The sequence below is a fragment of the Leptopilina boulardi genome, unplaced genomic scaffold, assembly GCF_019393585.1.
Source record: "Leptopilina boulardi isolate dan_hultmark-lab unplaced genomic scaffold, ZJU_Lbou_2.1 LbouV2_32, whole genome shotgun sequence".
Classification (NCBI taxonomy): domain Eukaryota; kingdom Metazoa; phylum Arthropoda; class Insecta; order Hymenoptera; family Figitidae; genus Leptopilina; species Leptopilina boulardi.
In genome coordinates, this window is record NW_026137885.1 from 353,820 (window position 1) to 380,466 (window position 26,647).

General features: G+C 21.1%; 2 protein-coding genes across 4 annotated transcripts in view; one reads left to right on the forward strand and one right to left on the reverse strand.

Moving 5' to 3' along the window:
- The window catches only part of LOC127284263 (neuropeptide CCHamide-1 receptor-like), a 42,782-nt gene that overhangs the window by 12,662 nt on the left and 3,473 nt on the right, over positions 1 to 26,647 (reverse strand). The window contains exon 1 of one of the 2 annotated variants that reach the window (XM_051309631.1): positions 9,798 to 10,144. The exons of the other annotated variant lie outside the window; for it this stretch is intronic. Coding sequence (XP_051165588.1) covers positions 9,798 to 9,821 — 24 coding nt within the window. The 5' untranslated portion in view covers positions 9,822 to 10,144. Of the gene's footprint in view, positions 1 to 9,797; positions 10,145 to 26,647 lie in introns of those variants that run through there. 2 annotated transcript variants of the gene reach the window in all.
- Positions 14,084 to 26,647, forward strand: part of LOC127284262 (neuropeptide CCHamide-1 receptor-like) — a 66,893-nt gene continuing 54,329 nt past the window's right edge. Inside the window, exons 1-2 of one of the 2 annotated variants that reach the window (XM_051309626.1) lie at positions 14,084 to 14,194; positions 19,012 to 19,102. The gene's annotated coding sequence lies outside the window, so the exon portion shown is untranslated. Of the gene's footprint in view, positions 14,195 to 19,011; positions 19,103 to 21,336; positions 21,476 to 26,647 lie in introns of those variants that run through there. The other variant, XM_051309625.1, reaches the window with a different exon arrangement.

A 26,647-nucleotide genomic window follows, 5' to 3' on the forward strand; every position in this document is an offset into this window, starting at 1 on the left:
AAATCGAACTAAATATTGATCTGTACTACTGATTTTCATATTTAGTAATTATGTCTGACTTTAAATGTGTTCTACTAATAAGAAAATTACAAAAAATTTTAAATTAAAGTAAATATTGATTTCTACTACAGATTTTTTTTATTTAGTCATTATGTCTGACTAAAACCGATTTTCATTACTGAGAAAATTACAAACACATATAAAATCAAAATAAATATTGACTAGTACTACTTAAAATTTTTTTTATAAAGTTATAAATTCTAACTAAATATTGACTTGTACTACTGATTTTCATATTTAGTCATTATGTCTGACTAAAACCGATTTTTACTACAGATAAAATTATAAAAAGTTATGAAATATGATTAAATATTGAATAGTACTACTAATTATCTTTTTTATAATGCCTGACTAAAACCGAGTTTTACTACTGATTTTCTAATTTAGTCGTTATGTCTGACTAAAATCGAATTTTACTACTAATAAAATTACAAAAAATTCAAAAATGAAACTAAATATTGACCTGTACTACTGATTTTCATATTTACTCATTATGTCTGACTTTAAATGAGTTCTACTACTAAGAAAATTACAATAATTTAAAAATTAATGTAAATATTCATTTCTTCTACTGATTTTCTTGTTTAGTCATTATGTCTGACTGAACCCCAGTCTTACTACTGATAAAATTACAAAAAGTACAAAATTAAAGGTAAAAGGTAATTAAAAGTACAAATTCAAAGATCTCAACTAAATATTGACTTGTACTATTGATTTTCTAATTTATTTATTTTGACTAAATATGGTTTAATTTTTCTGTCTGAATGTAAAAAAAAAATTTACTTTTTATTTCTATAAAACTTGTTTCTAATTTATCTTGAAAAAAAATTACAAAAATAAAAAATAATGATAAATTTTGTTCTATACATATATATTGTATTTTATATGAATAGATATACATATAAAAAATTCGTAACAATCAAGGGAATAATTGTCATTTTATATTTGAAATAAACTAGAGATAAATTTATATCTAGACTTAATTTTCTTCCAAAACGCCACACACGTAAATTCAAGTATTTAAATAATCAGATATATTTGATAGCTATGGCTTAAATTTGTAATTGCGGTGACAATCAATGGCTATATATTCCATTCTCCATGTGCAATATCTAATTTAACAGGAATATATGATTTATTATTTCATTTTCAGGTATATATATATATATATATATAATTCATTTAACAAATTTTTTTTCTTAAAACTGAATTTATAAAATTAAATTTAATATTATGACATTGTTCAAATTTAAATTATGTCACTGACATTCTAAATAAATTTAATTAATTAATAAACAATATTATATTACTATTATCTTTTTTTATATTTAAATATTATATTATATATTATTATTATATTATTATATTATTATATTATTATATTATTATATATTGTTTTATTATATTTTTTTTATATTTTAAAATATAAAAATTGTTTTTTAAAGAGTTGAGTAAAATTTACATAATTTTTGAATTTTTTTTTTTTTTTTGAAATAAAAATCGTAGTTTTTAAATATAAATTAAATTGAAATTATCGTGAATAATTTAAAGTTAATTACGCTATAATGAGTCAACAACGAATTCCTTCATATAACTAACTTCTTGATTCCTTTTGAGGTGGTTTATATATTTTACAGCCTCAGGTGAAAGTCGATCGAAAGCTTCTAATTTCGCATCCGTAGCTTTGAAATGTGCAATGAGATTGCCTTACAATTCTCATCAAAAACAAGTTCATTTTCTGTATTTAAGAAAAAAAAATTTAATTAAAATTAAATTTATTTATTTATTTTTTTTTTTAAACAAAAATTAGTTTTCTTTAAAATTTTACAAGTCATCGTTTTTTTTTTTGCAATGAATTTTCTATACAAGTTTTCTGTTTTTTTTTTTTGGGATAAAATATGAATATCCCTTGATTTATTAAATTTAACGTAAATCTTTTTAAAATTATGAAGAAAAATTTTGAAAGAGTTTGCAAAATTCTACACTGAATAATTGCAAATTCTTGAGTTGGAAAAAAAAATTGTGAAAATAAGGAACGACGAAAAAAGAAAGTGTGATGTAATAAAAAGAAAAGAGATTCTTTAGTGAGGGCATAGACTAGGAAATATTCTACATAAATCTCAAATAAAATTCTTCTAATAAAGGTGGAAAAAATTTATAAAAAATAGAAATTAAATAGAAAATAGAAATTTTTATAACGTAAATAAGAAAAAAGAAAGTTAAAAAAAAACTACAAATTGTTTTACAAGTAAATATAATTGAAAAAGATGAGTTTACTTTATAATATTAAACAAGTTTCAATCGAATTAACAAGAATAAGTAAATTTATAAAACACAAAGCCAATTTAATTATTAAAGTTTTAATTGTAAAAAAAAGTATATTGATATAATTTAAATCTCGATTTAAATACAATTTCTAATAAATTGAATTTCTATTATTTGCAAATAAAATCAGATATATTTCCTTTTCACCAAATTTGATAACAAATAAATGTATAAATATATATATATATATAATTTTATATTCATTAAATATTTATGGAAATTTTAATCTTTTGTTATATATGCATATGAAATTAAATAATTTGTTTTTCAAATTTGCCAAACAATAATTCAACAAATGTATTATTGTTATTAGAGAAAACACTTCTCACTATTGACATACTTTCATTATTATAATAAAGAATGAATTTTTTAGCTCAAATGCCTTGGGGGAAGGAAGAAATAATGCACCCCAAACATTCTTCAATCAACTTTTACGATCTCATTTTCAAGGGAAAACTTTCTGCTTAGTTGAATATTATCGTTTGAAAATTATAAAAGTTAAATTGAATCTTATCATTTACAATATGATTAAAGTTCTTATATATTTATATATAATGACTTCATTAATATAATATTAAGTAGACAATTAATAAAATTAAATAATTGGTTTTTTTTTCTAGAATAAATGAAAAATAAAAAAAAAAATTTTAAATAATAATGATAATAATAATAATAATAATAATAATAATAATAATAAATATAATATGAAAAAAATAAATAATAAAATAAAATATAAATTTCTTTATAAAATATTTAAATTACTTGATAGAAGTCATTAATTATATAATTTTACTAGTCTTTTGTTTCATTATACTTCACTCTTAGCTGACAATAATTTTTCATTTGTGAACACTGGTTTTATGTAAGTTAATTGTTGGCGTATAGAATATAATGAGGTGCTGTGCAAAAATTTTAATATGAAAAAATTTTGTTTTTCTCCATTAGAGTTCAACTTCCATATAAAAATTATAATAAAAAAATCCGTGTTAACAACGAAATTTGTTTAATTTTTTTTTCTTTTTTTTTTTTTAATTTGTCCATAATTTATTAATATATTTATTAATATAAAAATAAATTCTATTTTTTATATTATATTTTTTTAAATTAATTTTTTCGTTTATTTAAGAATATTATATCTTTTAGAGATGAAAAAATATTTAAATATATATATTTTTTTTTCTTTTGTAAAACTAGTTGATTCAATTATATGAATTACATAATTGGCAAAATGAGCCATTATGCATTTGCAAATAAAACTCATTGAAGATATCTTTTCAGAAAATGAAAAGGTTAAAAGCTTTTAACTTGATTGTTTGTCTATTCCTTTGTTAGTTTTTAACAATAATGATAATAACAATAATAATAGTTTTTTTTATTAAGTGATATAAAATAAATACTACTACTACTACTACTACTAATAATAATAATAATAATAATAAAAAATAATTATTCTTATTATAATAATAATTGCTAATTTTTTATAAGATCTAATACACAGTTATTATGTTGTGAAAATTCTTAATTTGTATTTATCTTAGATTCTTTTTTTTCTTATTTAATATTGACTTGTACTACTGATTTTCTTATTTAGTCAAGATGTCTGACTAAAACCGATTTTTACTACTGATAAAATTATAAAAAGTTATGAAATATGATTAAATATTGAATAGTACTACTTATTATCTTTTTTTATAATGTCTGACTAAAACCGAGTTTTACTACTGATTTTCTAATTTAGTTATTATGTCTGACTAAAACCGAGTTTTACTACTGATTTTCCTGTTTAGTCATTATGTCTAACTAAACCCCAGTCTTACTACTAAAAAATATACAAAATATTCAAAAATCGAACTAAATATTGACTTCTACTACTGATTTTCTTATATAGTCAATATGTCTGACTGAAACCGATTTTTACTACTGATAAAGTTATACAAAGTTATGAAATATGATTAAATATTGAATAGTATTACTTATTATCTATTTTTTTAAATGTCTGACTAAAACCAAGTTTTACTACTGAGAAAATTACAAAAACATATTGAGTTGAAATAAATATTGACGTGAACTACTGATTTTTAATTTTAATTATTTACGTCTGACTGAATATTTCCTTGTACTACTTATTTTTCAATTAATTATTATGTCTGACTAAAACCAAGTTTTACTACTGAGAAAATTATACAAAAATATATTAGGTCGAAATAAATATTTACTTGAACTACTAATTTGAAATTTTAGTTATTATGTCTGACTCAATATTGACTTGTACTACTGATTTTCTAATTTATTTATTGTGTCTAACTAAAACCGAGTTTTACTACTGATTTTCTAATTTAGTCATTATGTCTGACTAAAACCTAGTTTTTCTACTGATTTTCTAATTTAGTCATTATCTCTAACTAAACCTCAGTCTTATTACTGATAAAATTACAAAAAATTTATAAATCGAACTAAATGTTGACTTGTACTACTGATTTTCATATTTAGTCATTATGTCTGACTAAAACCGATTTTTACTACTGATAAAATTATAAAAAGTTATGAAATATGATTAAATATTGAATAGTACTACTTATTATCTTTTTTATAATGTCTGACTAAAACCGAGTTTTACTACTGATTTTCAAATTTAGTTATTATGTCTGACTAAAACCGAGTTTTACTACTTATTTTCTCATTTAGTCATTATGTCTGACTAGAATTGAGTTTTACTACTTATAAAATTAAAAAAATTAAAAAATCGAATTAAATATTGATTTGTACTACTGATTTTTTTGTTTAGTCATTCTGTCTAACTAAACCCCAGTCTTACTACTAAAAAAAATACAAAAAATTCAAAAATCGAACTAAATATTGACTTGTACTACTGATTTTCTTATTTAGTCATTATGTCTGACTAAAACCGATTTTTACTACTGATAAAATTATAAAAAGTTATGAAATATGATTAAATATTAAATAGTACTACTCATTATCTACTTTTTTAAATGTCTGACTAAAACCAAGTTTTACTACTGAGAAAATTACAATAACGTATTGAGTTGAAATAAATATTGACTAGTACTACTTAAAATTTTTTTATAAAGTTATAAATTCTAACTAAATATTGACTTGTACTACTGATTTTCTTATTTAGTCAATATGTCTGACTGAAACCGATTTTTGCTACTGATAAAGTTATAAAAAGTTATGAAATATTATTAAATATTAAATAGTACTACTTATTGTCTATTTTTTTAAATGTCTGACTAAAACCAAGTTTTACTACTGAGAAAATTACAAAAACATATTGAGTGGAAATATTGACCTGAACTACTGATTTTAAATTTTAATTATTTACGTCTGACTGATTATTTACTTGTACTACTTATTTTACAATTAATTATTATGTCTGACTTAGAACGAGTTTTACTACTGATTTTCTAATTTAGTCATTATGTCTGACTAAAACCGAGTTTTACTACTTATTTTCTAATTTAGTCATTATGTCTGACTAGAATTGAGTTTTTCTACTTATAAAATTAAAAAAATTAAAAAATCGAACTAAATATTGATCTGTACTACTGATTTTCATATTTAGTAATTATGTCTGACTTTAAATGTGTTCTACTACTAAGAAAATTGCAAAAAAAAAATTTTTTTTTACATTTAAAATTAAAGTAAATATTGATTTCTACTACTGATTTTTTTTATTTAGTCATTATGTCTGACTAAAACCGATTTTCATTACTGAGAAGATTACAAAAACATATAAAATCAAAATAAATATTGACTAGTACTACTTAAAATTTTTTTTATAAAGTTATAAATTCTAACTAAATATTGACATGTAGGAATTGATTTTCTAATTTATTTATTATGTCTGACTAAAATCCAGTTTTACTACTGATTCACTGAAACCTAGTCTTTTACTACTAATAAAATTACAAAAATTTAGAAATAACTAAATATTTACTTGTTCCACTGTTTTTTTCTAATTTAGCTATTATTTGAAGGAAAAACAATTTTATTTTATTTACTATTCTATACTTTTCATTCTATTTAATAAATTTTATATACTAATAAAATTAAAAAAAAAAGATTATCAATTCTGACTAAATATTTACTTTTACTACTGATAAAATTAAGAAAATGTCTAATATTTTGTTTAACCAAAGAGAAAAAAAATTAGACATAATATTTTTTTCAAAACTATTTATTTATTAATTTTTTTTTTTTGTTTTTTTTGTTTAGAAGTAACTCAATATTTTATTTAAGCGTGGGATAAATCGTGATTTTAACTGACGAAACTGTTTTATGTTACCTAACACAGCTTTTAAGTGAAACTTTTCGATAAATTGAAACTCTCAATGAAGGTCTTCAATTAAAAACAGAATAAACTATCTACAGTTTATCATGAAAATTCCTTGGCTGAAACATCTAAAACATATATTTTTTTTTTGTTTGTTAAATTATTCAACATTTTATATTAAAAATTTATACATATATATACTTTTTCCATATTTCTATATTTTTTAAATTTATGTATTTTATATTTTTTTGTCTTTGAAGGAAAAAATTAAAATTTTTCAATTTTATTTTTAATTTCATTTTATTAATAATATTAATAATACATGACATACATATAAAGTAATTTTTATCAAATAATTATTCTTTTCAGTCAATTAAATTTTCTTTGTTCTAATTAAAAAAAAATTAATTGATTCAAATAAATTAAATTAATAATTAATAATTATAATATAAATTATTTCCTTTCAGCAATTATTTGATTCAAGTAAATATTTATTTGACAATTAGTCAAGTAATTCTTTTATTTGAATCAAATAATTTTTTTTCTGAAAATTATTTCAGTTTTTTTAATAAATTTTATTATAAATTTATTTATTTGTTAATAAAGTAATGATATTTGAATTGAATAAATTATTTTTTCATAGTTATTTATATGAGTCTCACTTATTTTTTTATACAAACGTTATATTTAAGAGACTATTTCTTTTGAAATTGTAAAACAAATAGTAAAATGTAATATTTTGTTATAAAAGTTTTATAAATTATTAACATTTTTATTATGACATGAAAAAAAAATTTCTTTTTGAAATAAACAATATGATGATGACTGTCATTTGCATGTTATTCAAGGAAAATTTACATTTATCTAATTGTGGAAAATTTTGTATTATATACAGTGTAATTTGAAGATAGTCCAAAACTATATTGTTCGCCTTTCTATTATTTGAGAGTTGATAGGTCATTTCGAAGAGAGAGAGAGAGAGAGAGAGAAAATCCCAAGAATCTACGATATTATCTAATACACCTACACGCTTTCGTATTTACTCCAGAGATTTTCTGTTTTTAGCCTTCAGGGAATTTAGTTCTATAATGTTTTTAAATTTAGAAATCTAAAATAAACGATCTAATATGAACAATTTTTAATTTTTTTCAAAACCTCTTTTTTTATTTTTTTTTTTTTTTAATCGAATAATATTATGATCCATAAAAGTATGACATATTTCACGAAACGATGAGCTGAATATATATTTTTACAACATTTTTAGAGTTTTATTTACATCTTTCATTTTTTCAAGTGTAGATATAAAACATATTTTCTGTTGAGATATTTCCATTGATCGTCTCTATGAAGTATTTTATTAATAAGAGTGCTGTTTCTTACAATTGAAATTTTTTCCTAAAAAGAACTGAAAAAAATTTATTTAATTTAAATATTATTTTATTATCAAAATAAATTATCAAATTGATGAGGTACTTTATAAATATTTATTTAATTTATTATTTGAGCCAATAAAATGTTATTTGTTTCCAAATACACAAAAATTAGTTATTTGGTTTCAAAAATTATTTTTCTATTTTATTTTCTATTTAATAAAACCTAAAATAATAAAATTAAAGAGTTAATAAAGTTAAAAAAAAAGATGAAAATTATATAATAGTAATAAATTATACTTTGATTAAAGGTATTATATTACAAGAATAATAAAATGGAAATGAAATTACGTGAAGAAAGTTGGAGGAGATCTTTAATATTGTCAGGAATTCTGACATATTAGACGAAGATCATATTTTATGCAAAGATCATACACTCTGGGGTTTATCTCTTAATTTGGATATCAGTATTCATTACATTAGGTACATGATTAAAGTTTATTTATAAAAATTCTTTGAAAATTTTTTTTTCTAGAGACAATCAACCAAATTTGTTTGAAATTCATATTTCACTTAATTTGACATGAAAAAAGAAGAAAAAAAAAAATTGCTGACACGTGGTTAATAAGTAACAAATTTCGATCAGTTCCCTTATTGTAGAATTACATGGTTATTATTATGATTTTCAAAGCTTGTCACGTATTCTTGCGATTAACTCTAATTCTCAGGGACGTTAACTGCTAACGATTCTCCACAACGATAGGGTTAAACCTCGTTAAATCTTATACACTATCTGAAAATCGTTATATATATATATATATATATATTTGTAATTTACTGGAAGTACATCAAAAAAGGGTTCTTTTTAATCTAATCGATTTGATCGGAAGTTCTTTTTTCAAAAACACATTTTATTTGATTCAATATACTTAATATTAAATAAAAATAAAATAAAAATAAATTTGATTATAAAAGGGTATAAAAAATTGTAAATTAAATTTTTTTTTACTATTCATTATTTTCTTTTTTATTTTTATTTTTATTTATAATAATTATGAAAAATAATTATATTTTTCAATATCGAAAGAATCGTCAAATTTTAATTGTTTTTATTTTTATAATAATAATAATAATAATAGAGAATTTATGTTTTTGATTTTTTTTGAAATAAAACAATTCCATTTGAAAGCCTAGGATTTGTCTGACCATGTACAAAGTTATACTACTACAAGTGTATAGAATAGCTTCCATTTCAGATGCTAAAGTTCTAACTCGAAATTCTCTGCAATATATAATGGGAGTATATAATAACTTTATGTTTAGAATTATAATAGAATGTACATATATATAAAGTTTTCTCACTGTTTTTCTATGGAAAACGTTTTAATAAATTGTATAATAATTGTTGTGCTAAATACAATTTTTTTTTTTAAATTTAAAACAAATAAAAAGTTATTCTCAGACAAATTATATTTTTATTTGCTTCAATTTTTTTTTTCAATACGCCAATAAAATATATTTTTCCCACTGTATTAGATTATTTGATTTTTATTATCTAATTATTTTTTTCTTTTAAATATAAATAAAATTTATTTTAAAATTAAAAATTTATTTATTTTAAAATTAAAAATTAAAAATTTATTTATTTTAAAATTAAAAATTAAAAATTTATTTCTTTTAAATAAAAATAAAATTAAAATATAATAAAAATTAAAAATTAAAAATTAATAGTTTAAAATTTTTCTTACCACGTTCATTTTTGCATTCCTCATGCGATTTCAGTTTCATTAATTAATATTCACCAACTTAGAAAATATAAACTCGTAAGATGCTTGCATTATTAAATTAAAAAAAAATTCCTTTTTTTTGATAATAAAATTTTTTTTTTTTGCAATAATCTGTCATTAAATCTATATTTTTTCACTGTCAATTTTCAATTGGCAATTATTAAAAAAATGATTAAATAAAAATATTCTTAAATTAGATAAGGAATTTTTTTTTTTTTTTTATATATATAATCACTAATCAGAAAATTTGGAAATTAAATTTTTTTTTTGCCAAAAAAAATCAAAGACCTTGAGTTTTGAACACGACGGAACGAGAGCGCACCGTACACTGAAATAACAGACTCTTGAGTATGTAATACACCGAAATTTATTTAAGCGCAGACGCGTTGCTTAAATCAACCCTCTTATTCGAAGGGTCGTAAAAAATTTCATTGAGAAAAAAAGGGTACTTTATTTTATTCCAAGAATCTTCTTGTTTACAAGTATAAATTAATCAATTTAATTCCTTGAGAAAATCCTAGATTTTTTTTTTTTTTTTCATTTGAATAATGAGATATAAGCATTTATTTAATTTTATTAATTTCATATAATCAAAATAATATTTTTTTTTCAAAATTAATTTTTGATTATTTGTTTTTATGTATTTATGAATTTGCAAAAATTTTTTTTTTATTCATTTAAAGTAAAAATTATGCATATGTATAGTCGAAGCGAAATATCTTTTTATAGGGATAAAACTAATGTTCTGAAAAAGATTTATACTTTTTTAAATCGTTGTATAGGAAATACACGCACGCAAATAATACAAGCGTATTTTATTGTAAAATATGAGTGGCTTATTGTATTTATATATTAAGCTGGAGAATAATATCCATTTTTTTTTTTATAATCGCTTCATGAGAAAAAATATCGATATCAAATGTCACATGAAAAAGCTCCTTTTTTTTAGAATTTTAGACAATCTTTACTTTTAAGCAGTATAAATATTGAAAGAAAAAAAGTATTTATAAAAAAAAAATTCATCTATTTGAAAATAATTCAAAAATTTACTCATTAGTAATTTTTTTTTCTACGATAAATAAAAAATTGTAACAATATCGATATTTAAGTTTATAAAATAAAGAAATATAAAAAATGTTCCTAGGGTCAGGCAGGATTTTGTTCTTCATATAATATAGATTTTCTTCGTTTAATGTTAGTCATAAATTTTGTAATATAAACCCTACGTAAGCTTTCTTTGTAAAATAATTTATAAAAAAAAAAAAAAAAAACTTAATAATAAAGTTGTTTCACAAGTCTCTGTAACATAAGTTAATTTATTGAATGTAGAACAGAAACAAATAAAATTTTGTGTTCAATCCCTTTTTTTTTTTTTTTTTTATCACACCCAGATAAATATACTTTATTTGCATTTATTTGAGACAAATTTAAATCAAATAAAAATATATTTGTTTCAATAAAAATTGATTTGAAACAAATAAATAATTATTTTGCTCTGAGACAATTTAATTCTAATTATTTCGAAATTTAAAAACGGAATTTTATTTTTTAAAAATAAATAATTTTTTTTATACGTGAGGTCAAAAGAAAAGAATGGACTTACATCAGATATGTTCTTTGGACTATTATCCCTTGTGAATCCTGCGTCAGGAAATGTTCTATACTATAAATACTGTCCTTAGGGGATTTAACAACACACGAGGATCTGAATTTTATCGAATCGAACTTCTAAAATCTCGAACAATGCTTCTTTTATAAAGATAAAAACAAATCTTCCATATTTTCTTTATTTAACAAAAAAAGAAGTTTTATCATTCTTCAAAATAATATTTTCAGATAAATATTAAATTTTTTTTCTTAATAAAAAATAATTTATTTAATTATACAAACAAATATATTCATTTAATTAAAAATAAATGTTAAATAAATTCCTGTTTTTACTAATTAATTTTTTTTTATTAATCTTTAGTTTATTTTTTATTCTTTAGTTAATTAATATTTATTTGATAATAGTCAATTTAAATTATATTTGCATGAAATAAATTTTTTTCAGTGATATTTTATTTGAGTTTATTTATTTTTTTAATTTTTTTTGTAACGCATTTTTTTTTTTTTACATTAATTTATTTCTATTATTGTATTATATATACCTACAATTTTTTCATTTCGTCCAGAGAAAATTGGACTACTTTTCGCGCATACTTTCGTGAAATGATAAAATCAGAGAACAACAACAAACAAGGAAAAAAAAAAATACTCTTGATAACTCTTCAAAAAGCACAAGTAGGATATAACATTGTAATTGCTTGTCAGGATAAAACATTCCATTATCTAGAATTCTATTAAAACAGTCTCACTTATTTTATTGTGATATTCAGTTAAGGAATCTTGAAATGTGACGTGCATTTCAAAACGTGCTTTGAATAAAATTCCATCAAGTTAAAAAATAAAACAAAAACATATACAAAACGTATTCCAGTATATTCTATATATATATACATATACGTTATAAAAATGAAATCTAAAATAATTCAAATTGTAATTATTAAAAATTTTAACGAGAAAGTAATGATGATTCTTTTTTTTTTTTTGAATAAAATTACAATTATGTGATACAATAAAAAAACTAAATATGAATCAAAGTTTATTTTCTTGTAACGTCTTTCAACTGAAATAAAATCTTTTATTTGATTCTGTCGTTAACATAACTCACGTATTCAATTATTCTGACGTATCTGCAAATAATGTTACATTTATCCGATTGTCTGTAACTAAATGCGTTTGTATCAAAAGAGTACTTTCAAATTTTTTAGCATTGATGCATTTCAAAATATCAGGTACGTAACCAGAATTTTTTTTTTCTATTTGCAAAAAATTTTTTTAAAAAACTGACGAACAAATAATAATTATAATTAATTTATAAGAATTTTTATTTCATAAAATTTCATTACACAAAATTTTCGAAAAATATTCAATTTGTTCGAATTTTAATTTAACAAAATAGAAATAAAGTTTTTCAAAAATTTATTTTGATGCAAATAATAAAAGTGAATAATATAATTAAATAGCTAATTGTATAATTATATACTTTATAATTATTTTATAAACATTTTTATTTTTACTGAACTGTTTTTAAATATTATAAAAAATTTCGGTTTTATAAAAAAAAATATTTTTATATTTATTTTTTTAAATAATAATTTGCAATATATTTTATACTTAATAAAAAATAAAAACTCTTGGTTTTTTCGATTTTATATATAATAAAATATTAATTAGTAGTAAAATGTTATCATCCCAAAGTTACGCCAACTTTGGTGCCAATACTGGGTCATTACTGCGCCAGTACTGAGCCATTAGTAAATTTTTTGATTGGGTATACATTAAAGAAAAAAAAAAATTGTAATATATTTGCAAAAGTTTTTTGGTTTAATGTTCTGCTTTAAAAAAAAGGAGTGTTTCTTATATAATAATCCTTCGACTTTGTGTTTTCAAACAAAATGCATATCTCTTTTAAGTCTCATTAAACTAAGAAGACACAAATTAAATGTTCACCAATTGGGAGAGAGATGCTGCATATAGTGCAAATAAAGTCTCCGCCTCGTAAATAAGCAGATTTACCTGCAATTTTATAGCCTTTAATTAAACTGCATCTTATTTAAACTAATAATTTGGTTTGAGAAAATTACCACTGTATAAATTTTAATTTATTCTTTATAAAAATATCCTCGCAAATTTATAAAAAAATGTTTTAAAACAAAATTTTTAAAAATGTTTTTTTTTTTGAATTTTTAAACTATTTTTTTTATTAATTTGTTCACTATTATTGAAATCAATAGAAATTTTCAATAATTTTTAGTAAAATATTACTATTTATTTTTTTTTACTAAAGTTTAAGTAAACTAAATGTTGATATTTATTACTATTAAATATAAATAATATTTAAATATTACTATTTGTTTTAGAAATATATATTTTTTTTGACTAAATTTTTTAGTGAAAAAGACTAAAAGTAAAAATTTTCACTTTTAGAATTTTGTTTTCTAAAAAAAAAAAAAATTCTAGTCTTTAAAGAAGAACTAGAGAAAATCGTTCAAGTAAAAAAAATTAACATTGAAATGAGAAAATTAGCGACTTTTATATAACATGTAATGGAGATTATTTTTTTTTTTTCTAAAATTAAATTGTTAGTTGATTTTTCAAAAGTTTTTGCGTCAGTTGTCAAGTTTTAATGTTCCATCACACTTTTGTCCCTTACATATATATATATGTATTATTAAAGGATATTTAACAAAGTTACTTAAAAGTTATGTGTTAATTCAACTAGTGTGTAAATTCAAAGAACTTGCGGAGAAATTGTAAGAGAAAATTTAATATAATATTATAAACTTTATCACAAAAAGGTAAAGGAATAATTGTAACCGTTTTCAAAATATTTGTATATATTATAATTTATAAAATGTATAAAAAATTTTTTAAAAAAATTTTTAATATATTAAATAATTGGTTAATTAAAAAAAAAAAATGCTTTCAAATTTCTTCAGAGATAAGTAAAAATAGTTTATAAAAATTTTAAAAAGTAAAGAAATTTTTTTTAATACAAAATACAATTTATAAAAAATATAATCAAGGAGAAAAATTTTTTTTTAAAATTATTTATTAAAAAATCATTATTATAGACCTAGAGAATTATCAACAGTTGCTTATAACTGTCGATAAGAAAGAGAACGTATGATGGTGAATTTATCAAAGAAAAAAAATTTAATTTTTCAACTGTAGCTATCTTGAATGAAGATAAAAAATGTTTTATCAATTATAGATAAAAAATAAGACCACTTTGATATTTTAAATAGAAAAATTATTTAACAAATAAATTTTTTAAAATCGAATTTTGTCGTTGAAAAAAACATATATTTTTTTCTCAAAAGTATTGAGAAATTGTATTGTTTAATAAAATCATTCTTAATTAGAGTTGATAATTGAATTTGAAAAGAAGAACAAATTAAAAAAAAAATAGAATTGAAGAAATTTCATTTTTCTTATCTAATTCTTGCAAAGTCATCATATTCATTAACAGCATTTGAACCTTCGTGACGTCACAAATCATAACGCATGACACGCAAACTTCCCAGGTATGTGAAAAGCACAATTTTGAATATTTTTTAAAAAAACCTTTTGGAAAATGTTCAGAATAACATAGACTCTGTCTGTTATGTGCGGAAAATTCAAAATTTTGCGTTTAAAACGTTTTTTAAACAATGTTTAAGTTGGTTGTTACAAGTAAGGAAAAATACACGAATTCCTTATATGTAGGCCATTTTTGGAAAGACCAGGATAAATTAATTTTATTATAAATAATAAATAAAATTGTTTATTACTAATTAAACAATAAATTGTTTTTTGTTTATTTACTTTTTTCAAAAAGCACATATAAGAAAGCATATTTTTGACAGCTTTCTAAATTATTCATCTCAATTTTGTAAAAAATAAAGGCCAAGAAACCAATTTATTTTTCAATTTTTCAACTAAATTCTCTCTATTATTTTTTTTACCTTCAAAAAAACCTACCAATTGAACCGAAATTGAAGGAGACTAAGAATAATCAATTTTATTCCATTTTTTAGAATAGAATGTTTTCCTGGAAAATGAAAAAATTCCTTACAAATTCAAAAAAAATTAATCAGCACCTCTCTATTCTTTTTTTTCCCTTAAAAAACTACCTACTACCTTCAAAAAAAAAACCAATTGAACCTAAATTGCAATAGACTAAGAATAATCAATTTTATTCCATTTTTTAGAATAGAATGTTTTCCTGGAAAATGAAAAAATTCCTTACAAATTCAAAAAAAATTAATCAGCACCTCTCTATTATTTTTTTTCCCTTAAAAAACTACCTACTACCTTCAAAAAAACCTACCAATTGAACCTAAATTGCAGGAGTTCAAGAATAACCAATTTTATTCCATTTTTTAGAATAGAATGTTTTCCTGGAAAATGAAAAAATTCCTTACAAATTCAAAAAAAATTAATCAGCATGTCTCTATTATTTTTTTACCTTTTGTACCTTCAAAATACCTTTAAAAAAACCTACCAATTGAACCTAAATTGCAGGAGTTCAAGAATAACCAATTTTATTCCATTTTTTAGAATAGAATGTTTTCCTGGAAAATGAAAAAATTCCTTACAAATTCAAAAAAAATTAATCAGCATCTCTCTATAATTTTTTTTACCTTAAAAAAACACCTACTACCTTCAAAAAAAAAACCAATTGAACCTAAATTGCAATAGACTAAGAATAATCAATTTTATTCCATTTTTTAGAATAGAATGTTTTCCTGGAAAATGAAAAAATTCCTTACAAATTCAAAAAAAATTAATCAGCACCTCTCTATTATTTTTTTTCCCTTAAAAAACTACCTACTACCTTCAAAAAAACCTACCAATTGAACCTAAATTGCAGGAGTTCAAGAATAACCAATTTTATTCCATTTTTTAGAATAGAATGTTTTCCTGGAAAATGAAAAAATTCCTTACAAATTCAAAAAAAATTAATCAGCATGTCTCTATTATTTTTTTACCTTTTGTACCTTCAAAATACCTTTAAAAAAACCTACCAATTGAACCTAAATTGCAGTAGACTATGAATAATCAATTTTATTCGATTTTTTAGAATAGAATGTTTTCCTGGAAAATGAAAAAATTCCTTACAAATTCAAAAAAAATTAATCAGCACCTCTCTATTATTTTTTTTCCCTTAAAAAACTACCTACTACCTTCAAAAAAACCTACCAATTGAACCTAAATTGCAATAGACTAAGAATAATCAATTTTATTCCATTTTTTAGAATAGAATGTTTTCCTGGAAAATGAAAAAATTCCTTACAAATTCAAAAAAAATTAATCAGCATGTCTCTATTATTTTTTTACCTTTTGTACCTTCAAAATACCTTTAAAAAAACCTACCAATTGAACCTAAATTGCAGTAGACTATTAATAATCAATTTTATTCCATTTTTTAGAATAGAATGTTTTCCTGGAAGATGAAAAAATTCCTTACAAATTCAAAAAAAATTAATCAGCATCTCTCTATTATTTTTTTTCCCTTAAAAAACTACCTACTACCTTCAAAAAAACCTACCAATTGAACCTAAATTGCAGGAGTTCAAGAATAACCAATTTTATTCCATTTTTTAGAATAGAATGTTTTCCTGGAAAATGAAAAAATTCCTTACAAATTCAAAAAAAATTAATCAGCACCTCTCTATTATTTTTTTTCCCTTAAAAAACTACCTACTACCTTCAAAAAAACCTACCAATTGAACCTAAATTGCAGGAGTTCAAGAATAACCAATTTTATTCCATTTTTTAGAATAGAATGTTTTCCTGGAAAATGAAAAAATTCCTTACAAATTCAAAAAAAATTAATCAGCACCTCTCTATTATTTTTTTTCCCTTAAAAAACTACCTACTACCTTCAAAAAAACCTACCAATTGAACCTAAATTGCAGGAGTTCAAGAATAACCAATTTTATTCCATTTTTTAGAATAGAATGTTTTCCTGGAAAATGAAAAAATTCCTTACAAATTCAAAAAAAATTAATCAGCACCTCTCTATTATTTTTTTTCCCTTAAAAAACTACCTACTACCTTCAAAAAAACCTACCAATTGAACCTAAATTGCAGGAGTTCAAGAATAACCAATTTTATTCCATTTTTTAGAATAGAATGTTTTCCTGGAAAATGAAAAAATTCCTTACAAATTCAAAAAAAATTAATCAGCATGTCTCTATTATTTTTTTACCTTTTGTACCTTCAAAATACCTTTAAAAAAACCTACCAATTGAACCTAAATTGCAGGAGTTCAAGAATAACCAATTTTATTCCATTTTTTAGAATAGAATGTTTTCCTGGAAAATGAAAAAATTCCTTACAAATTCAAAAAAAATTAATCAGCACCTCTCTATTATTTTTTTTCCCTTAAAAAACTACCTACTACCTTCAAAAAAACCTACCAATTGAACCTAAATTGCAGGAGTTCAAGAATAACCAATTTTATTCCATTTTTTAGAATAGAATGTTTTCCTGGAAAATGAAAAAATTCCTTACAAATTCAAAAAAAATTAATCAGCATGTCTCTATTATTTTTTTACCTTTTGTACCTTCAAAATACCTTTAAAAAAACCTACCAATTGAACCTAAATTGCAGGAGTTCAAGAATAACCAATTTTATTCCATTTTTTAGAATAGAATGTTTTCCTGGAAAATGAAGAAATGCCTTACAAATTCAAAAAAAATTAATCAGCATCTCTCTATTATTTTTTTCCCCTTAAAAAACTACCTACTACCTTCAAAAAAACCTACCAATTGAACCTAAATTGCAATAGACTAAGAATAATCAATTTTATTCGATTTTTTAGAATAGAATGTTTTCCTGGAAAATGAAAAAATTCCTTACAAATTTAAAAAAAATTAATCAGCACCTCTCTATTACTTTTTTTCCCTTAAAAAACTACCTACTACCTTCAAAAAAACCTATCAATTGAACCTAAATTGCAGTAGACTATGAATAATCAATTTTATTCCATTTTTTAGAATAGAATGTTTTCCTGGAAAATGAAAAAATTCCTTACAAATTCAAAAAAAATTAATCAGCATCTCTCTATTATTTTTTTTCCCTTAAAAAACTACCTACTACCTTCAAAAAAACCTACCAATTGAACCTAAATTGCAATAGACTAAGAATAATCAATTTTATTCCATTTTTTAGAATAGAATGTTTTCCTGGAAAATGAAAAAATTCCTTACAAATTCAAAAAAAATTAATCAGCATGTCTCCATTATTTTTTTACTTTATCTTTGTTACATGATATGACTAAATGGTAATATAAATAATAATAATAATAATAATATAACTACGTCACGCTATTTTGGTTCTAATTTTAACACCTCTTTCCCCTAACTTTACGTTCTGTTACACATTTTTTTTTTTCTCCTAAGTTCATCATTGATAGATTTCCTTTTCCCCTATAAAGAATTTTATGAATGGCATCCTTTTGTTTCTTAAAAATAAAAGAATCACTATGCTTATTTATTTTCTATTTATAGTTTTACTGTAAAGTATCATACTCCCACGACTTGATTATTATTATTATTATTATTTTTTTTTTTGCGCAAGGGCAAGCGTGGAAGGGAGGGAATTACACCAAGGATGGAATTACAACTCCAAGGATCAGACCGTCTCAAGGAGGCGCAACAATTTCTCCGAGGTGTGCGGGGTTGGCTTTCTACTCCTGTATTATTATTATTATTATTATAAGAAAATTTAAATCTAATTTCAAAAATTGAAATATTTTTTAGTCTTCATGGAGATTTAAAATACAAATTTTTTCTTAATTATAAATTTAGAAAAAATTGTTATTTATTTATTCACAGAAAAAAAAACTGAACTCATTTTTGCTGCATCTCATTATGAGATCTGCATTAAAATGAGTTAAAAGACAATTTCACATTACTCAAAATGAACCTGTAGAATAAAAAACTGTAAAAATATTCCTTGAATGTGATTAGTACATCGTATTGAATTTAGTGGCTAAAAGCAAGTGTTTCATACTAGATAATGAATAATTGGGCAAAATATATGAGGGAATAGGGAATCATTTCAAAGTGGTTGTATTTATAAATTATTTTTAATTAATTTCAGTTCAGTTTTTTTCTGTGTTTATAAAGTACATTTATATAGTTATTTTATAGTTATAAATTTTTTTTTTTGTTAATTAACATATTATATGCCTAAAAATATATTTATAAATTATATTTATTATACATAAAAAATGGTTGTTGAGAATTTTTAATTTTTCTATATGACTCTTGAAAAAAGCAAAATTAAAACTAATGTTTTTAAACACTATTGAAGTAACGATTTTTTTTAAGCTATAAAAGTGGTTTGTAAATGCACATCCGGATGGTTATTTTTATTGTATTCCGCACATTATATGTTAGTAGAATGTTTCTTTCCTGGGTATTATTTGTAAGCTAAAAAATTTTTTACAAAAATCAATTTTAAAATAAAAATTAGACATTTCATTTTATTAGAAAATTTTGAATTATTATTATTATTATTTTTTTTAGACAAAAAATTCGATTCTAATGTATTTTTCTGAATTTTTATTTTTTTATTTAAAAATTAAATTTTTAGGAGTGAAAAAGTATTTTTTTTTTTGAAAAATGATCTCACAAGATAGAATTCTTCGGTATATATATATGTACTCTTAATTAAGAACGAGAAGGAAAAAAGAAAAGAAAAAAATAAAGATCAATAGTAGATTATGAAACTAATCTTATAACGATATCTATTATTATTTACTCTACTTCCTTTTTTGTATCTAAATGTAAATAATATGAAAAAAAAAATTGTCGAATTTAAATTAATTTAAATATTTTCTAAACATTAGCCATTTGTGGCTTATGTAGTTTCTATATTGGAAAAACATATACGTTATAAAAGAGTTCGCGCAATCAAGGGTCATTGAACATTATCGTATCTACTATCTGCATACAAGTACTGCAACTAATTTCATATTATTAACAATAACCTGCAAATTTACTGTTGCAATTTGCGATTAAAAAAAAAATTCACCTTATTTTAAAATTTATTTTCTTAAATAAAAATAAAACAAAAAAAAATTTGTACCTTATTTTAAAGTTTATTTTCTTAAATAAAAAAAAATTCCTTTTCTTAATAAAAAAATTTCTTAGAAAACATGATTGATTGAATTAAAATATTATTTTATCATATAAAATTTTTCAATAATAAATTATTCTTAGTCGAATTTTTTATTAAGATTAATATCGCTAAGATAGTTATCACGTTTCTATCTTTAAAATTGTAATTTGTGATTCAATTTTGAATATTACATTACGATCGTGAAACGCGTGACTCACGCGGTAGAAAGAAAAAAAAAAATTTAAGATAAGCTTCCTTTATTGCCAAACATTGACGTTGGTATATGAATTATAAAATGCACGAGTTTCATTACTAATAATTAGAAAGTCGAGGGTTAAAAAAAAAATACAGAACTTTTGTTCGCAAAGAATAATTTAAAAATATATATAAAGGATTTAAATTTTTCTATCGGCTTTCAAATTAAATAAATGAATGAATAAAAAAGTAAATAAAAATGTTTTTTTTTTTAAAAAAAAGTAGTAAATTAAAGACACTTGGATTTATCAAAATTGTTTTGTTTAAACTTTAAAGCAACGAAGTTTCTTTTTTCTTTTTAAAATAACGCGAAATATAAAAAGGAGAATAAAAATATATTTGAAAATTACACTATAGTCAAAAAAGGTGATAAAAAAAAGAACTGTTAATGTGATGTATATATATAGAAGTTTCTTGTGCAATCTCTGTTAAAGAAAGTTAGATGTAAAGGGTGAAGCGAGGGTGACAGAGAATATTTCTCGAGGGTAGGAGGCAGTACTCTTGCGTACAAATCGTCAGTCGCGGCGCGATTCTCATCCACAACGGTTTCTCCCCAAAATGGTTTAAATCACTAAAAAAAAATCTTCTTTTACCTCTATAAAATAATTCACATCACATTTTCTTCCACTTTTGTGTGAGAAAAAAAAAATTCACTCCCTAAGTGAGTCAAATACACAAAAGAAATACTATTTCTATTATTACTTATGCTAATTTAGAAAAAAAAATTTAATTTCACAAAACTTTTAAAATATTTATGTTTGAAATAAATAAATTATTATTATTTAGAAAACAAAAAAAATTCGGGTGGAAATTTTTATTTTTTTCGTGTTCTTTAATAGTGTTTAAAAAAAATTATCGATAATAAGAACATTATTATTTTTATTAAAAAATTTTTTATTTAATATATTAAATTTTATATTAATTAATTTACAATACATGACAAATTTTTTAGTTTTCTTTTTATCTAAAAATAATTTTTTTTCTTTTTAAATAAATATAAAAATATTTTTTTAAATTTCCTTCTCTTTTTTTGTTATCAAATCAAATTATGAAAATAAATTTTGATAAATTTTTTTGTTTTTGTAAATAAATATTAGAAATAATTGTACTTAATGTAACTATTATTAAATTAAAAAAATTCCCTCTATATACTCTCGCTGTAATTAGGTTATAATTAATTTCGCCAAATCAGACATATGTAGATTTAAATTGGTGTAAAATTTCCTTCCTTGTTTATCATATATGTCACAGAAATTTCACCGATATTATTGTTTATATTCATTAATTTTTCACTAATTAGTTAATATAGTCCATTTGTAAATTAATTAATATTATTTATTAATTTATAATAAATTTATTTTTTAATTTTTTCCCAATGGTGTTCAAATTAAATTTTTTTTTAAATCGAATCTTAAATTATTAAGTCACATGATTAATTAACAAAATTTAATATATTACAAAACAATTATTACACTGATTATTAGGAAATTAGTGTATCTTAGGCGGGTGAAATTTATATATATATATGTATGTAGATTATATTGCACGTGTGGGCTTTGATCTCATGCGCTTTGTTAGCACGGTTTTTGGGGTCAGGTTTATCGAATTGATTTATTTGTTGATGCTAAATGGTGATAATACATACAGAACAGATTTGCTCTTCGTAAACCGTCTAATTTCAAGATACAGATATAAAATAGCACCCTAAAAAAAAAAAATTATAGAAACAGATGCCTGTGAATTTCTTGCAAAGATATACATACTTCTTCAATAAAAAAAAAAAAATTACCAAATTTTATTTCCAACTTCCGGTTTATTTCTCCCTCGAATCTAAGATTATACACGATTATGAAAATTTATTTTTTTTACCCATTTTTGCTGAAAAAGATTTTTTTTTTTTTTTCATCGAATTATGAAAATTTTCTACGATCTATTAAAATAATTTATTAATTTTTCTCTAAGTATTTTATAATAATCATTTTTTTTTCATTTTTTTTTTCTTATATGAAAACTTAATGAATAAAATTTTATGAGGGAAATATATTTTTTTTTTATTAGTTATGGACCTTTTGTTTTATATATACAAGTTTGCTGTGTCCCTTTGACTGGATATTATAACCTCGTAAATTACTCAAATACCTAAACTGACTTTTAATCCGCGATATATTGATAAAATATATTATATATATGTATTTAAAAAAAAAATGCTTTAACAAGTTTTTATTAAAAACTGACATAGATGTAATACCACATATTGTGTGTGCGAAATGTGAGATTAAATTTTTTTTTTATTATTAAATAAACATTGTCAACATGGCAAATTTACAACAGATATTTTTGTGAGTTATATTTTTAACAAAAAAAAAGTAAATAATATGATTTTTTAAATTATTTGGTCATAAGTTATAAAAATATTTTTAAACAATTTAAAACAAAAAAGATATTTAATTTTCTTTTCTCGCAAATATACAATTTTTTTTTTTTTTTTATAAAAAGAAAACAGAAAATTATTATTATTATTTTCTTTTTGACAATTTTCAAAAAAAAAAAAAAAAAAAAAAAAAAATTGTTACTCGAGAAAACGATGCTGTGAATATTAACAAAGGATGTGTGCGCTAAAAAACAAAATATATTATATCCGTCGGAAAGACATTTTGAAGCTAAATATTATTCTCTAATTATATAATTATATATTATAAAAATCATTTTTTTATAATAAAAGATTTTTTATTGATTTTTTTTTTTAAAGATTTATATAATTTGTACCTAATTTTAGTAGTTTTTTTTTAATAATAAATTTTCTGTTTTTAATAGTTGTTTTTTAACAAAAAAAAAATTTTAATTAATAATTAATTTTTATTACTATATATATATGTATATATGTATAAAAGAATCAATAATCAATTAATTGTATTTGAGGAAGGGTTTCTTGACAAGCGGTAAGAAAATCTATTATCACACCCTGAGCAACAATAACTCGAAATGAATTATTACTTTCATTATATTTTAATTTTTTTTTTAATTTTTTATATTTTAATATTCTTTTTTTTTAATTTTTTATATTCTAATTTATTTTTTTTTTAATATTCTTTTTTTTTAATTTTTTATATTTTAATTTTTTTATTTATATTTTTGAGTAAATTTATCAAAATTAATAAAAAATTATATTTTAATTAATTTTTTTTTTTTCTTTATTTATTTCTTTGCTATACAGTAAAAAAATATATTATAATTAGAGTAAAATTATTAAATTGTTATTCTATTGTATATATGTGGATCGAAATATGCAACAAGGATTAATTAGAATAAGCCTCGGATTTAGTCGAACCTCAGGTTTTAGATTGAACATTTCGCGCTGGCAGTACATTTATTCTATATATATATATATATATATATATACATATATACATATGTACTGTGAGAAAATTATAGTATCTCTAATATATACCTTTTTACGAGAAAAGGAAATAATTTAAAAGGATTTCGTCAAAGGTATGGTGAAAAAAAAATTTTTAATTAATTTTTAAATATATGTAAAATATGCGAAAAAAAATATTCTTATTTTGTGAGGAAAATTCCTCTTAAAATTTTTTTAAATTTTATTATTTTTGCTTCCTCCTAGAGGGAAGTATATTTAGTATTACTCTTGAACGGAGAATATTTTCCTCTCTTTTTAAGAGGATTATATTTAAAAAAAAACTACATTTCCTCTTACATTAAGAATAATATTTTCAAAATGATAATAATATTCTCAGAACTTAGAATAATTTTTTTTTTATTTAATAATATTCCTCTAATTTTTTTTTGTTTTAAGAAAATCCTCTTATATTAAGAGGAATAATCTTGTATAGAGGACAGACACTATTAAATTAAGAGGACATTCTTTTTGATTAATATTCTACAAGAAAATATATAATATGTATCAAAAATAATAATCCTTTCAAAATAAGACTATTTTTTTTTTTCATTTATATCAAATAAATATTATAATTCATTGGCGGTAAAATTTAAATTTTTTTTTGTGAAAGATCTAAACTTTCTCTTGAAAGCACATACGATGAGTTTCTCGAATTCCCTCTATTATCTACATGTTCATTCTGATAATAATGCTTTCGGGTGAAATTCACACAGACTCTGAAATTTCAAACATCCCGTTTATTAATCTGATTTGTATAGATTCAACCAGAATAATAATTTTCCAAATAGTTCTTTTTTCAAATTCATGTAAAATATCTTTTTTTTTTGAGAACGCGAAAAAAAGACAAATTCTAAATTGAAAAAAAAAAAAAATTAAAAAAATATATATTTTAACTAAAAGTAACAATAATTTTTTTGTTTATAAAATTATTTTTTATCCAGATGACGTCAAAATTCTTTTATTATTTAATTATTGAAAAAAAAAACGAAGTCAAAATTTTGATAAGATTATTTGCAATTGAGAGCACTGGAAAAAAATTATAAATTTTCCCTCTGGAAACAATAAATAATAATTTTTGAAAACAAAATAAAAATTGTTGATTTCAGTTAAAATATTATATTTTTAAATGTAGTTTTTTTGGAATAAAAATGAATGAGAAAAAAAATATTTAAAAAAATGCCTTTTTTTGAGAAGATTCTTTAGAGTTTTTTTTTTTTTTTTTTTTCTTTTTCTTAAAAATATATTTAGAGAGCAATATACCACTCAAATTGACACCTTTACTAAATCACTCAGAAAACCGCTTTCGCATTAATTTAGATGATTAATTCTTTGGTGTTTTATATATAGCGAATTTGACTCTTTAAGTATCAGTTTACAATTTTCTTTTTGTCTATGATAATTTTTATATAATATTCAATCAAAATTATTTGCTTCAAATACAGAAATATATTATTGCTTCAAAATACAGTTTATTTTATTTGATTTGCAAAAATTATTTCCTTCAAGTAAATATTTATTTGATAATATCTATATAGATTATTTGAATCAAATAAATTTTTCTTTTCACTGTAATAAGAAAATCATGCACTACATAATTTTTGTTTTTTTAAGAAAAATGAAATCAATATTTGAACACGCAATTTAAAATTAATGTCTTGGAAATTTCAAGTTCATTACATAAAAAAAAAAGAAGAAAATATTATCAAAATATTACATCACAGCAGATGCTGTATAAATCAATATTCATCTTCTCTTTAGCTTTATATTGTAATAATTATTTTTATATTTGGATATTATAAATTGTATAATTAATATTTTCACTTGAGATGATATTTAAAAAATATTGTTATTATTAGTATAATAATTAAACTTTAATGGAAATAGAAGAGAGAAATTTTATCAATTAGAAATTATTGCTAAAATTGTTGAAAGATAAATAGTTGAAGGGTGACGTATACATTTCAAAGGGAACAAATATTTTTTCTTTTTTTTTTCATGAAACAAGAATTGTTTATTATTATTTGAAAATTTATATTCAATATTTGTGTTCTATTTCATCAGATAATTTTTTTTTTATTTTTTATTTAAAAAAATAATAAATTTTTGATGTCTCTGATTTATAAAAGAGTAAAACTGAAAAATTTTATAGAATATGTTGAAAAATTAATCTTTTAAATTATATTATATCTCTGGGCATATTAGAATGATTCACATTTATTTTCGACTTGACTGTTTTCAATGGCCAGTTGGGAATTTTTCCTTCAGGTTTCGCTATTTTTTGCTCCCAATGCTCCCTAGGCGAGATTTCTCCTCTGTCTCTTTGACACAAATGATTTTAAGGGATCCGCAATGCTTTCAGGCATATCCCAAATAAGACGTAAAATCCTTTTGGAAAATGCATTTTTCTTTTTTTTT